General features: G+C 54.1%; 2 protein-coding genes across 6 annotated transcripts in view; one reads left to right on the top strand and one right to left on the bottom strand.

Moving 5' to 3' along the window:
* Window positions 1-2,709: 2,709 nt before the first annotated feature.
* Prr36 (proline rich 36) lies at window positions 2,710-9,725 on the top strand. 3 transcript variants are annotated; one of them, XM_032886945.1, is made up of 7 exons: window positions 2,710-2,874; window positions 2,984-3,114; window positions 3,410-3,711; window positions 3,822-3,924; window positions 4,608-4,720; window positions 4,805-7,018; window positions 8,315-9,725. In XM_032886945.1, the coding sequence occupies exons 3-7, from the start codon at window positions 3,417-3,419 to the stop codon at window positions 8,830-8,832; spliced, it is 3,243 nt and encodes a 1,080-aa protein (XP_032742836.1). In that variant the 5' UTR covers window positions 2,710-2,874; window positions 2,984-3,114; window positions 3,410-3,416; the 3' UTR covers window positions 8,833-9,725. The 3 variants fall into 3 exon arrangements, with proteins under 3 accessions (XP_032742836.1, XP_032742837.1, XP_032742835.1); XM_032886946.1 differs by lacking the exon at window positions 2,710-2,874 and having other exon boundaries at window positions 2,905-3,095; XM_032886944.1 differs by lacking the exons at window positions 2,710-2,874; window positions 2,984-3,114 and having other exon boundaries at window positions 3,135-3,711.
* Window positions 9,726-11,514: 1,789 nt separating this feature from the next.
* The window catches only part of Evi5l (ecotropic viral integration site 5 like), a 38,105-nt gene continuing 35,136 nt past the window's right edge, over window positions 11,515-14,483 (bottom strand). For 2 of the 3 annotated variants that reach the window (XM_032886416.1, XM_032886418.1), the window contains 6 exons: window positions 14,189-14,329; window positions 13,915-14,070; window positions 13,673-13,819; window positions 13,390-13,485; window positions 13,214-13,309; window positions 11,515-13,043 (listed from right to left, as the gene is read on the bottom strand). In XM_032886416.1, coding sequence (XP_032742307.1) covers window positions 12,750-13,043; window positions 13,214-13,309; window positions 13,390-13,485; window positions 13,673-13,819; window positions 13,915-14,070; window positions 14,189-14,329 — 930 coding nt within the window. In that variant the 3' untranslated portion in view covers window positions 11,515-12,749. The remainder of the gene's footprint in view (window positions 13,044-13,213; window positions 13,310-13,389; window positions 13,486-13,672; window positions 13,820-13,914; window positions 14,071-14,188; window positions 14,330-14,483) is intronic. The other variant, XM_032886417.1, reaches the window with a different exon arrangement.

Here is a 14,483-nt window from a genome sequence, read left to right as displayed (position 1 = left end):
AAACACCAAGAATATTTATCTATGTATTTAGTGTGTGTGCGAGTGAGCGCACGCATGTGCGCGTGCATGTATGTTAAGTCAGAACAACTCCTGGAAGTTGTTCTTCTGCCATATGGGTCCTGGGGGATTGAACTTAGGATCTCAGGCTTGGTTGCTCTAGTCGTTATCTACTATCTCCCTTCTCTATTTTATTTTCCCTTACAATTCTGTTTCTCTACCAATAGTCATGGAGATTCAATGGAAGAAATTCATGTCTGTTTTCCCTTAAGTTTTGTTATAAAAATGTCCTCCTGCTTTTTTTTTTTTTTTGAGACAGGGTCTCTTTGGAACCACACTGTGTTCTAAAATTAGGGCTTTGCATTTTAAAATTATTTTATTTTTTTATTTTTGCCAGGTGTGGTGTGCACAGCTTCAATCCAAGCACTTAGAAGTGGGTCTCTGTGAGCTCGAGGTTGTCAGCCTGATAAACATAGTGTGCTACAGGACAGCCAGGGGCTAGATCATGGGACCTAGTTTAAAATAGAACCAACAGGGGTTGGGGATTTAGCTCAGTGGTAAAGCGCTTGCCTAGCAGCGCAAGGCCCTGGGTTCGGGTCCCCAGCTCCAGAAAAAAAAAACAAAAAAAAAAAAAAAAATAGAACCAACAGCTCGCTTTTGGTTTTGTTTTGTTTTTTCTTTTTTATTTATATGAGTACATTGTAGCTGTCTTCAGACACACCAGAAGAAGACATTGGATCCCATTACAGATGGCTGTGAGCCACCATGTGGTTGCTAGGATTTGAACTGTACCTCTGGAGGAGCAGTCAGTGCTCTTAACCACTGAGCCATCTCTCCAGCCCTTGTTTTGTTTTTTGTTTTCTGTTTTGTTTTGTTTTGTTTTCTCAAGAAAGCTATATAGCTCTGGCTGTCCTGGAACTCTCTCTGTAGACCAGGCTGGACTCAAACTCACAGAGATCTGCCTACCTCAGCCTCCTAAGTGCTAGGATTAAAGGCCTGTAACCACTCCTCCTGGCTGCTACTCTGTGTTTTCAGACAGGCCCAGTATGGTCTCAGATTATCTCTCAGCCAAGGATGATGTTGAAATGATTTTCTTGTTTCCACCTACTGAGTGCTGGGATGATAGCTGCACTCCACCATGCCGAGTTTATGTGTTGCTGGGGATAGAAACCGGGACTCTTTGTATACCACAGACACACCCTGTCAACTGAGCTAGAGGGCCAGCCCTTAAAACGCTCTTCATCCGGGGTCCAGCAGACCTCATTCTAGTTGCTTGCTAGCCCTCCTTCTGGAGCTTTTGAAACTGTTCCAGGACTCATTTCTTTTATGTAGCTAGCACCTCTAATCGCTCAATCAATAAGCCTTGCTAAGTAGCCCAGGCTGGTCTGGAACTCAGAATCCTTCTGCCTGGATCTCTTGGTTGTACAGCCCCAAACGCCCAACTCAATGAGTCCACATACTTCAGAGAGCCCTAATAGACCAGAGTTCTGGTTTAACATCCTCTATGGGTAAGTGAGGCACACCCGCCCCCACAGAATCTATAAACCGGCAAACTAAAGTGACACTTTTTAGTTGCTCAACTGGGTTGAGACGCTCAGAATGCTCTTGGTGGGGTTGGGGATTTAGCTCAGTGGTAGAGCACTTGCCTAGCAAGCGCAAGGCCCTTGGGTTCGGTCCTCAGCTCCGGGGGGGGGGGGGAGTAACAGAATGCTCTTGGTTTCTTCATACACATTTTAGAGAGTTCTCCTTCCCTCCGTAATCATGATCCTCGGTACTCTATGGATTCAGCTCTGCCAGGAAACTTCGCAGGCCTTGACTGCCTGTGTGCCAGCAAAGTTGAGATGTCCTGCCCCACAGAAGACAGAGTCACCACCGCGTTTCCCATTTCTCCCCCTTTCTTTCACCCCGCTATTCTTCCTCTTTTCTCTCAAATCTGGGATCTGCTGTGCAATGCATCCTCTAAGCTCAAGAGTTTGGGGCCTGGTGAGAGAACTTAGCGGGTATAGACACTTACTGCCAAGTCTGATTACCCGGATTCTATGCCTAGGATCCACAGTTTGTAGGAGTGAACTGAGCCCTACACGTTGTTCTTTGACTTCTAACAGCATGCAGTGGCGTGTGCACGTGGGCAAGGACACACACACCACCACCACCACCACCACCACCACCACCACTAATAAAAAAGTAACTCCCAGGGTTCTCATTCTGCAGCAACCCCTACCAACCCGTATCAGGTAATGACTGTGAGGAAAGTAGAAGTTACAAAATAGGTGACTAGGTGACCTGGCATAGGTGTCGCTGGGCTATCTAGCCTCCATAGCCATCGCAAAGAGGACCAGGACACACAAAATGGCTGGATTGGTTGGTGGGTCAGAGGCACAATGATCCCGCCCTACTGGTTGCCAAGGCCCAGCCTATCCCTGTGTAGGAGAGTGTTGGTCTCCAAGTGCTGGAGAAAGGGTGTCGGAGCAGGTGCAAGAGCTTGGGTAGACGACTGTGAGGGTCTTCAAGGGGTTTCCCCACTGAGCCTCTCTGGTTAGTTCTGTGGGTGTTGGACACAGACACCGAAATAGGCCTTTCCTAGGGTTACAGGGAGGCGGCACCCGCACCTCCCTCGGAGGCGCGCCTCTTTTCTCAGCACCCTCGGCACGCTCCCGGCTCTGGACCGAGAACGAGTGCGCGCATCCTCCGCTCTCTCTACCCGAAGCTGGGGGGGGCGGGGCCGCGGCCAAGCTCCCTAGGCACTGTCGCCTGAAGCCCCCTCCCCTTGCCTTTTCGCTGCTCCCCGCTACTGCTCTCTGGCCCAGCACCACCCCAGGCGACCCTGCGTGGAGCGGATGGTGCCCACAAGCGGAGGTGAACGCGTGCTGTGAGCAGGTGGATCGGGCGGATCGCTGGCATAGGGGACCAGGCTGGGGGAGGGGTCAGCTCTTTGTCTTCCGGAGCCCGTTCGCGGGCAACAGGGCCACTCTTTTTCTCTGTGCAGGTGCCTGTGGAATCTGAGGGAGGACGCTGGCGAAACCCCATTGGCGTGCACACGGAGGCCCCTGAATCTGGAAGCCGGAGGCATTTCCCTGTTTGCCGGATTGGTCATTTAGGTTTCCAAGAGGCGAGGGGGTAGGGGAGTGGATGTTTTTCTTGTAAGAGGGCAGAGGCGGGGTCGGAGGGTGGGGAACGGATAGGGCGTCTCAGCTTTGGGGGATGGAGGTAGCGGTGGGACTTGAGGACAGCACTGAGGGCCAGGTTGGTGAACGGGTGTGGGTGGTTAGAAGAAAAGCAAATTGAGGCTTTTTAGGCTGAGGTTTAGGCACCCATGGGTGGCGATGCTAGAGGAAGCACAGGGAGGTGTCAGGATGGTGTATAGTGATTGGTTCAGGACCTGGGATACCAATCCTCCTGTCTTCCTCATTAGGTGCGGTATGGACAAGAGGGATAGGATCAAATCAGGAGCTGTCCCGCGGATGCCGGCTTCACGAACCCCTGGCCTTCTGAACCCTAGGCCTCCTTCTGGGTCCGCTCGACCTCCTCCCCCTGTAACCAGTGCTGCCCTTCGAGTCTTGGAAGCAAATGGAGCTATGGGGCGAAGGCCCCTGGTGGAGCGAGCCCCAGGTGCCTGCAAAGCGGCTCTTCCACAGACCGGCAAAGCAGCTCTTCCTCAGTCCACTGTTCACGGGGCACCAGCGCGCAGTGCTGGGTCAGGTCCTCGCAGCCCAGGTACTTGGCTTTACTTGTGACCTCCACCTGCACTCCGTTTACCTCCTCTCTTCCTTCTCAGATACTCCTCTTTTTCAGAAATACCATTGATTTTTGTCTTCTCACTGAAGCCAACAGGCCCCCAGCTTCTGGGAAAGGAGAGAGGGCCCCTATGAAGACCTCTGGCCAGGGTTCTATTTCTAGCCCAGGGCGTGCCAGCAGTGGGATCGCCAGGTGATGAACTAATTCCCCTAACTCCCTAATTCCCCAAGCAAGGGTTAATTTAGCAATTTGGTACCTTTTGATATTACACACGAATGGGTTGGAAAGGTAGTTTGGTGTGCTAAAGTGCTTGCTGCACAGATGAGGTACTGAGTTTGAAACTCCAGCACCTGTGTAAAACCCGGTCTTGACGATGCACCACTATAACCTCAGCTCTGGGTGGGAATGGGAGGTGGGTTTCTGGTGCTTGGCCGAGGAAGTGTCAAATATCAGATTCTGTGTGAGATCCTGTCCCCAAAAAATAGCCAAGTGTAGTAGCACTTGCTGTTAATCCCAGCTCTCAGAAGCCAGAGGCCTGTGGTTCTCTGTGAATTCAAGGCCAGCCTACACAGGCTTCATAGTAATAATAAGTAAAACAGACTATAAAATAAGGCAGAAAAATGGATTCAGCTCGATGTCAGTGTTTATTTCTCCACATAGGCAGGCAATGGGGTGGGGGTGTGCACACTTGTATACACATGTGCACACACATACAAAAATATTACATATGAGATGGCTCAGGAACACTTGCAGATAACGGACACGAAGTGGGTAAAGGCCATTATTGCTTGGGTCACAGAAAGGCAAGCACCTCTGTTTTACAAATGAGGAAATGCGAAATTGGGAATGCTAACAACTGGTCTTCCTGTGCCCAGACCAGGCCCTGTTGTCCAGAAGGGACTCCAACCTCCGACTAAGGAACCTGTGGTCAGAGGTAAAACACCAGAGACGCCCAAAAGGAACACTCTGAGCTCTGGAACACGAAGAGGTATGTGACCTCGAGACAAGTAGGTTACTCTCAGTCTTTGAAGGCAACCAGCCCCGAGATACCCATGTTTCTTTTGGACTTCAGTTTTGTCTGCAGATTCTTTAGGGCCCACCTCAGGAGCCTCCTCCCCTGCCATCACCCGTCGGCCCAGGGTCCCAGCTACAGAGGTGGGACTTCCTCAACCAACTCCCAGTGCCAGACAGCGTCCTCTGACCACCGAGGCACCCAGGAAACCTGTGAGCAGTGCTTCTGAACACAGTGCCACGGAGCTGAGCCCGGCCATTAGGAGGCGCTCAGTCGCTGGTGGCAGCCAGCAAAAACCGGTCTCCCGTTCTCTGATCCCCAGTGCTACTCCTCAGTTCTCCCCAGCCCGCTCCGGGCTCTCACCGCGTGCAACCCCACGGGGTCCTGCGCATACCTCGCAGCTCAAGTCGAAAGGGCAGCAAGCTCTGCATCCAACCCAGACCACAGTCCCAAGGAAGAACAGGCCCTCTGTACAGAGCCTGGTTTCTGCTTCATCTTTAGTCGCACGCACTCCACCTGGTGCTCCCTCTGTCCAGGTCCCAGATGATTCCTTGCCGACCACACTCCCTCCCTCCCCACCCGCCACCCCGCCTCTACCTGCTTCACTTCAACTACTCCAAGCACCTGCTTCCTCGCAGCCAATGCCCCATTCACAGTCCGGACAGGGCTCACCGTTACCTTCCCCTCTTCCTCTGCAGAACCTCCCCTCTCCACCAGCTACACCCCCTTTGCTAGCTCCACCCGCATGTCTGGGTACTGAAGAGGCCTCTGACTCACTTCCACCAAGAGCTGGAATCTCTCCATCGCTTCCCCCCATCACGCAGAGTATGCCCAACCACCAGGCTCCTTCAGCTTCGCTCCCTCAGGAACCTCTCTCGGTCACACCTTTCTCACCTGTTCCTCTCCCTCTAGCCGCGCCTCCTCCACAACTCCTTCCTTCTCCGCCAGGTTCCCCGCAGAATTTACCCACTCCCCTTGTCACGCCCTCTAAGTTGCCTCTCTCCACTCTAACTGCTCCCCCCTCCCCGGTCAACTTTTCTGGGTCTCCTCCCCTCCCCCAGGCCACGCCCTCTAACCGAAATACGCCGCCTTTGCAAGACCCTCTGTTTCTGGCCATTCCTCCGCCGGTTTCTTCCTCCAGCTCCACCTCACCACCTCTGCTGGTCCCTCGCTCTTCCGTGGCCACGCCTCCTCTGAGGCTCCCACCTTCTCCGACTTTGCCCACTTCTCCGGCCTCTTTGTCGACCTCGCCGCCAGCACTGGCCTCCTCGCCCCAGCAAGCCACGCCTCCTCCTCTGCCCTTGTCCCCTCTATCCACCCAACTCTCTATGGGCTCACTCTCTCCGCAGGCCTCGCCTTCTTTCTCGCCTACCCACCCTGTGCAGCCACACGCTCTCCCATCGCCTCCTTTGCGGGCACCTCCTATTACACACCCTTTGCCTCTTTCCTCGCCCTCTGCCTCACCCCCTCTGCCGGCTCTTCTGTCCCCTCCTGCCTCACCACCTCTGGAGGACCCCCTTTCTCCCCCAGCCTCACCTTCGTCTCCCTTGGCAACTCCCCTTCCAGAAGCCCCACCTTCACTGGGCTCACCCACTCTTTCACCCCTGACCACGCCCCCTCCGCAAGCCTCACCTCCGGCCTTGCCCCCTCTGCCAGCCTCTACCTCCTCCCTGGATACAGGCACATGTTCTCTACAGGGTGCCCTCTTGGCTTTACCTCCTTTACAGACCTCTCCTTCTCCTCTGACAATACCCTCTCCGCAGACCCCATCTTCTCTGGCCTTGCCCTCTCTGCAGTGTCCCTCCTCCCCACTGGCCACAGCCACACCGCCCCTACAGATTCCCCTTGTGGTTTTACCTACTTTACAGACCCCTCCTTCTTCCCTGACTACGCTCCCTCCGGGGGCCCCTCCTGGCTTGACCTCGCCTGTTGTTCAGCCTCCTTCTCCTCCTGCCTCACCCCCACTGCAAGCCCCGCGTCGACCCCCGACCCCGGGTCCAGATGTCCCTATCTCAGGTCCACGGCTGACCTTGGCGCTGGCCCCTGCCGCTCCGCCACCGCCCTCGCGAAGCCCCTCCAGTACGCTGAGCGGCCCGGACCTGGCAGGCCACAGCAGCAGTGCCACGAGCACACCGGAGGAGCTCCGCGGTTACGATAGCGGGCCCGAGGGCTGCGCTACAATCTCCCCGGCCCCGGATGCGGAGCTAGCTGCCTGCCACCCAGCCTCCTGGAGTCGAAGTTCTGCTCCGCCCTTAGCAGTGAGGGGCACTCCGGGTAAGGATGCTGAACAGAGAGTCCAGGCTCGGGGGCGGAGCTTCCCAAGATGTTGTCAGCCTCGCATCTGGGCTATAGTGTGTGTGTGTGTGTGTGTGTGTGTGTGTGTGTGTGTGTGTGTGTGTGTGTGTGTGTGTGTGTGTGTGTGTCTGTGTGTCTGTGTGTCTGTGTGTCTGTGTGTCTGTGTGTCTGTGTGTGTCGTCTGTGTGTGTGTGTGTGTGTGTGTCTGTGTGTGTGTGTGTGTGTGTGGAAGTGTTAGTTATAGGGAGGGAACTCGTGGTCAGGCAGGGCTGCAACTGCGTTTACTCATCTCGTAATCTCCTTTAAAAGGCGATTTTTTATTTATATGTATGTGTGTTTATGTAAATGTATGTACTATGTGAGTCCTCTGAGTTATAATTGGTTGCAAGCCACCCAAAATGGGTGCTGAGAACCAAATTCAGGTCCTTGCAAGAGCTATACTTGTTCTTTACCTCTGAGTCATCTTTCCAGTCCTGCCTTTGCCTTCTCAAAAATTCACGTTTATTTATTTACTTATTTTTGAATGTGTTTGTATCTACTTGTGGGCATGCACTCCTTTAGTGCACTTGGGGGAAGTCAGCCAACTTATGGAACTCAGTTATCACCTTACCTGTGGATTGAACTCAGGTCTTCAGGTTTAGTGGCAAGTGTCTTACCCACTGAACCTTCTTTTTTCTTTTTTTTTTTTTTAAAAGATCATATATATTATATTTTATTACAGATGGTTGTGAGCCACCATGTGATTACTGGAATTTGAACTCAGGACCTCTGAAAGAGCTGTCCGTGCTCTTGATCACTGAGCCATTTCTCCAGCCCTTGAACCATCTTTCTAGTCCGATTTTTTTAATTTTTATTTTACATTATTCTATGTGAATGGGTGATTTGCCTGGATGTATGTTTGTGCCATGTATGTGGTGTCACAGAGGCTAGAAGAGTTTGTCAGAATACCTGGAATTAAACTTAAAGACCATTCATTGTGAGGAACCACGATGAAGTTCTTCTGACAGAGTAGCTGGTGTTCTTAACTACTGAGCCATCTCTCCGGCCTGCTGGTGGTCCTTAAGATTTTTTCATATCAATGAGTTTTATTTACTCACTTGCCTCTCTGAATATTTGTGCAGGCTTGAGTGTCACAGTGCTCATGTGGAATTGGTTCTCTCCTTCAATACGTACGTAGGTTCCAGATCAAACAGTGGTTGTCAGGTTCAGGTTTGGTGACAAGTGTTCTTCTTAACCTCTGAGCAATCTTGCTTGTCCCCACTTTTGCTCTTACAGGAGTTCCCCTGCCATGGCCTCCCACTGCTGGCCCGGGTTCCTCTGACGGCCTGTGCACCATCTATGAAGCCGAAGGACCAGAGTCGGTGGCCCCAACCCCTGGATCTCTAGATGTGGAGCCAGAACCCAGGCCTGGCCCTGGCAGTGCTAAGGTGACTGCTGCAGCCTGCGCAGGAGCATCCTCTAGAAGCCCAAAGTCGACTCGCCTTGGTGAGCTGCCGCTGGGGGCGCTTCAGGCGAGCGTTGTGCAGCACCTGCTGAGCCGGACTCTGCTGCTGGCAGCCGCGGAAGGTGCAGCAGCGGGCAGCGAAGGTGGTTCAGGAGGCTCGGGGGGTGGTGGCATCTCTGGTGGATCCCGGGCTCCGCTTAGCGATGCTGAATTGGGCCGCTGGGCCGAATTGCTTTCTCCCCTGGACGAATCGCGTGCCAGCATCACTTCAGTCACCAGCTTCTCCCCAGATGATGTAGCCTCCCCACAGGGTGATTGGACTGTAGTGGAAGTGGAGACTTTTCATTGAGCCAGACCTCAGCCCTGTCCACCATACACATACCACTTTAGAATCCACCCTTCTGGTTACACCTCTTTTGTCTTAGTCTCCACTCCCACTTCCTGTGATACTTGGATGGATTGGTTTTTTACCTCTAGAGCCCTGTGTTTGGGCCCAGGCTGTACCCCTGTTCTTCCTTGGCTTAGGCGTGGGCCATACCCACACCACCCCAGGCCTAGTCCTTCCATTTGAGCTTCTCCTCTTTGGCCTAAGCCACACCCCCTTCTCCAAGGAGCCATGCCACTCCATAAGTTCAGTGGACAACACGATAGTTTACATGCTGAATGGTTTACATGCTGGCACCTGTGTGCCCTGCCACTCGGGAGCTGGGAGAGGATCACAGTGGTAGTTCGAAGGGTCAGGCTACACCATACCAGAGGTTATGCCTGAGTAAATTGGAGTTCTGGCTAAACTATAGAAAAGGGCTCGCAAGAGACTGGCTACAATGGTCTTGTGATTTTTGGGATCTCACTTCTAATGAAAACGTTAGGTTCACAAAGGCCTGGGTGGATGAACTCGAGAGCCACCGAAGTTCTTACTCTGGACATGGGGCAGTTTGCTCTCCTGGGTACCCCTTGCTATAGCCCCTTTGTCCTGTGTGCACCCCTTCTCTTCCATGCCTATGGGGGACTAACTTGCTTGGACTGAGGTGGGAACGGCTACCTATTTTGGGTGGCACCATTCCCTGGCTGGAATCTTGGATTGTGTAAGCAGAAAGCAGGGCAGCACCATGCCTTCACTCCTCTGTTTTTCCCGATTGTGAATGCTAAGTGACCAGCTGTTTCCAGCTCCTATTGCCTTGACTTTCCCGGTGATAGACACTACCCCAAACTGTGAGCGAGAATAAAACCTTTCTCCTCTAAGTTGCTTTTGTCAAGGTACTTGATCGCAGTTGAAAATGAACTGAGGCAATCTCCCTTTCTGTTTAACAAGGAGGCTACAGCGTTAAAGCAGTAACTTGCCTAAGCTTGCAGAAGGAACTTCCGCAAATGTAGGGGCTAAGTGGACTGACCTGGCTGTAGCTTGCAGCAGTGGGGAAGGACAAAAGACTCAAGAGTTGACACCAAGTCAATCTGTGTACTACACTCTCGGGGGCATCCCTGCCCTGTCTCTAACTCTCCATGACTTCATGAATTCTCACCATCTTCATTTAAGTCCTCCAATCAGAATTGCTTTCCCAGCCATCAACCTGTACCTGGCGCCCCTAACCCCGGGCAAGCTGACACACACACTCTCCCCTTTCCCCTCTCAGTGCTCCAGCACAGCTCCCTGCTTGTATTTTACTCTCCTCTCAAAGGAGTGCTGCTACCTCCATTTTTGGGGGAGGGAGCATACTCTGGACTCTGGTTCTGAGGTTTGTGACAGGCCAGAGACTTCTTCTCTAGCTGAGTCCTAGAGGGGACCCCTCAGATATCCTTGTTCCCAAACTTCAAGTCCAAGGTTTTTTTTTTTTTGTTTTTTTTTGTTTGTTTGTTTGTTGTTGTTTTTTTAAAGAGTCGAGTTTTTTCTGTATAACTCTGGCTGTCCAGGAATTCACCCTGTACACCAGACTGGCCTAGAACTCAGAGGTCTGCCTGCCTCTGCTTCCTGAGTGCTGGATTAAAGGTGATACCATGTCAGGCAGAAAACCTGACTATTGACACTGGGCAGCTCGACCCTCAAGGCCAACTTTTGTAAGGACTTTTGCTCCATAGCTAGGCCCCAGCTGGAGGAGTCAGCTTGGGAATAGGAGTGTGTGGGTGATCAGTTACCCAAGGGGGGCAGCAGTCACAGGGACAGTCTTACATCAGCGTGACAGGAACAGGAATGTTTGCAGGGGACTCAGCTATTCTGATGTGGACTCATGTTGTACCCAGTTGCTTTGTGCCACTGCAAGTCAATAGTTGTTTTCAGTGGGCTAGGCTATATTTCCCCTTACACCAAGCTGGAGCACTCGTTCCAGATGACCCTCCATTCAATGCTGTTCCCTGACTGGTTTGGCATTTGATGGACTGGGCTGGTTACTGATCCCTCACACCACTTCCCATTCAATAGGCTCTATTCTCAGTCCTCTCCATCTGCTTCATACTCTTCGGTTCAAAGCTCAACTCTGATCCTGACTGGAGCAGTCCTACTCACCATATATCTACATTCCATTCCTTCTGGACATCTGGCCTCCTCCAAAGACAATGACCCCCCCCCTGCCACAATCCCACCATTCCCCATCCCCCTCCCCACCCCGCCATCCTACCATTCCCCATGGCATGTGGCCTCTGTGTTGTTGTCCTCAGGGAAGCCTCTCTCATTGTCTCCTCCATGAAGGCTTCTTTGATTTTTCTGCTCTGGCTGTCTACTTTTGCATTATAACAATAGCAATTCACTCCCCAAACCCTCAGTACCCATTCCCATGACATCAGAGACCGCACAGAGGAAGGTGCAGAGCAGAACACCCCAGCGGCCTCCTACAGTTCCCACTGAATAGATAACACTGGGCCAGCTCTTCCTGAAGCTGACAGTTTTGGATTGGTCAGGCTCAAGCCCTCTCTTCATCCCTGTGGCATTTCCCACACCACCTAGCCACTGGATCCATCTTGGAACTTCCAGAACACGGATGGGGGCTTAGCGTCTTCTTGCTGTGACTGCCCCAGCTCTGAGTCTACTCGGCGTCCCTCGTGACTGTGTAAATACACTTTATTTTCCATCTTTTCTGCCTTGGAGACATGGAGTGTGAACAGGCAGTGTGCAAAATGGTGGTGGGCAGTGTGGAGGAGCACATGAGGACCTCCTCAGGGGTACCCTGCCCCAGCCCCCAGGCGTTTTTAACACTTGACGAGTGGGCCACCAGGAATGGAGACTGAGCTGGGGGCCCCACCTAGGAAGCACCCAGGGAATGCTGTGGGCACCATTCTACCTGAGGCTCTAGGAGCACTGAGAGGGGTCAGCCCCTAGGGGTGGGTCCCAAGATGCAGGGGTGAGGGATAAAGGAGCCCGGGGAGCACTGATGGACTTTGGCACCATTCTCAACTCTGACTGGGCAGAGACCATGGGGACTTCGAGGACATAGGGGAGGTAACTGACTGGGGGAAGTCTAGCCAGAATGAGTGGGGTAAGTCCACAGGAATGAGTGGACTGAGGCTGAGAACTCCCCAAGGGGGGCTCTCTTCTACAGCCAGCCAACACGTGTGATACGGGGCTCCCCAGAGCAAGATGGGTGCTCTAGGGAAAGGGTCTCTTCTTTGCAGCTTCTATAGCCCTAGAGAGTGGGGAGACACTGCCCAGGCTTAAGCTGGTTCCCACTGACCACTCACACCCCAGGTGGTCCTGCAGACATGATGGGGGTGGAGGACTTTGGTTTCGGCTGCAGGGACCATGATGCCTGCACCAGGCAGAAAAGTCCAGCCTGGCCATCTGTCCCCAGTGGCAAGGGGCTGGCTGTTCAATATCACTGTGTCCAAAGAACCTGTCCTAGGGTGCTATATCCAGTCCAAGTTACCCCTCCTTCCTCAGACCTACTGTAGTTCCTGGGCCCCACCCAGCAGGGCCACCCTTGTCCCAAAGGGAAGCTGACTAGGAAGAGGAAGTTCCCTGCTTATTAACAAGTCCTGGGACCTCTGCACTTTCGGCCCTTGTCCATGTTAGGAGAGCAACACCCTCCAGGTAACTGACCCATGCACCCCTTGAACTCAGGAGGGCTTGGACGATATGGTCTAAAACGGGTAAACACTGCTATGTAGGCCAGGCCTGCCAGTAGGCCCTGCCCTCTGTGCTGCCTCCTCCACCTGGCCCTCAGTTGGTGGGTTACAGAGGCACAGAATTCCTTAGTACTGTGGAGCAGCAAGGTCATGGACTGCTGCTCTCTCCTCACAGCAATGTGGGCCTCTAGGCTCCCAGTGAGTGGGCCCCCAGCTTCAGTTGTCCAGGACCTGGTTGCTATAAGGCGTGGCTAGCTCATCTGCATCGCTGTCTGAGCTACCTTCGCTGTCCTTGGCTGGCCGGTCCAGACTTCTGAAGAAGCGTGCGTCCCGGGGAGACAGAGGGTAGAGTGGGTCCTGCAGGGCTGCGCCCACGCCCACGCCCACACCCACACCAAGCAGCTCCTCATCAGAAGACGGTAGCGAATCCTCGTCCAGGTGCCGCGTTAGGCTCAGCCCATCGAAAGCCAGCGGGTCCTCGAATGTGGGTGGGCCTTTCAGCAACCGAACCTAGAGTGCGCGGGGGAGGGAGGGGGCACCCACGGGTTGGAGGCATAGATCGGCGTACCCACAGGGAACCCCGGCTATCAGGCGCCTTCCTCCCTTACCCTCTTAGCTTCATGCTTTATCTGGGTCCCCGCACCAGCGTTTGGCCTGTGGCCACTATCCCTTGCTCTCACCTCAGTCTTCAGCTCCTCGATCTGGTCCTTCAGCTCACGGATGTACTGCGATGAATCCGAATGGTTCAGCTGGCCCTGGATGCGGCCCTCCTCCCTCTGCCGGGAGGGCCGGGGTACTGTCGGTCAGAGCATGGCCAGCCCAGGGGCTCACCCTCCTCCCAGTTCCTGGGGCTCACCTGGATCTCCAGCTCTGCGATGCGCTGCCTCATCTCCGCCACTGCAGCCATGCTGTCTGCCTCCCGAAGGCGCACAGCCATCACTTCCTCCTTACTCTGAAGGGAAGGGGGTACAGAGGGTGGATCAAGGAGGTGGCAAGGTGGGTTGGGGATTTAGCTCAGTGGTAGGGCGCTTGCCTAGGAAGCGCAAGGCCCTGGGTTCGGTCCCCAGCTCCGGGGGGAAAAAAAAAAAGGAGGTGGCAAGGTTCCAGGTAGGGTCGTGGGGTCCGGACAGGGGCTGCACCTTGCACTCAGCCTCTGCCTGCTTGCGGCGGCTTTCGCTGAGTTGAGTCTGGAGTCCCTTGTTCTGTGCTGCCAGGTACTGCAACTTCTCCTGCAGAGCCGCGCGTTCGGCCTCCACCCGGTTCAGCAGGTTGCGGTGGATGTTGTCCTGGAAACGAGGATCAGAGGGTGCAGCAGCAAGAGGAGGGTGGTTATGTATGGCCTAGGGGTCCACCGTGGTGTCCCTGTGTGGGCCTGGCCTACCTGCGTCTCCAGTTCCACCACGCGCTGCCGCCACTCACGGCCATCAGCCAGGGCCTGTGCCTCACGCAAACGCATAGTCATGAGCTCATCCTGTAACTCTCCCAGGACCAGCTTCCGCGGGGACTCCTTCCAGCGGCCACCGCGGGAAACATGAGCCTAGAAGGCAGGGTGGAAGGGTTCTAGAGGCCAGGGTGGTCCCCCATGAGTCCGGAAGTCTGGTCCACCAGCTGCCCCAGGCACACCGACCTGGGGCACCCTCACTGCTGGCCCTCACCTGCCAGGTGTCTGAGAGCTCCTGCAGCTGCAGCTTCAGTTCCCGCGCAGAGGCTACGGCCTCGCCCTCCCGCACCTTGAGCGCCTTGAGTTCTTCCTGCAGTCTGGCTACATTGTTCTCATCCGGCAGTGAGCTGTTTCTCTGTGGGGAGACGCGGGGAGACAGGAAGGGAGGAAACCGGAGAGCCTGAATCTCCAAGCCTAAACTGCTGGATTCACACGGCCAGCCTTCCCTCTCATCTCTCTCTGCTTGGGCAACGGAGCGACTACAGCATACCCAAGGGAACAGAGACTAG

This window comes from Rattus rattus, chromosome 16 (assembly GCF_011064425.1).
Source record: "Rattus rattus isolate New Zealand chromosome 16, Rrattus_CSIRO_v1, whole genome shotgun sequence".
NCBI lineage: Eukaryota > Metazoa > Chordata > Mammalia > Rodentia > Muridae > Rattus > Rattus rattus.
Note: the sequence above shows the minus strand (reverse complement) of the source record. Positions and strands in the feature narration are given on the sequence as shown.

Bases quoted from the DNA above. Each gene is read 5' to 3' on its own strand.
- Prr36 (XM_032886944.1), top strand. From the start codon at position 3,321: ATGCTAGAGGAAGCACAGGGAGGTGTCAGGATGGTGTATAGTGATTGG. The intron at 3,712-3,821 runs GTACTTGGCTTT...TTCTCACTGAAG, and splicing joins GTCAGGTCCTCGCAGCCCAG to CCAACAGGCCCCCAGCTTCT. The intron at 4,721-4,804 runs GTATGTGACCTC...TTTGGACTTCAG, and splicing joins GAGCTCTGGAACACGAAGAG to TTTTGTCTGCAGATTCTTTA.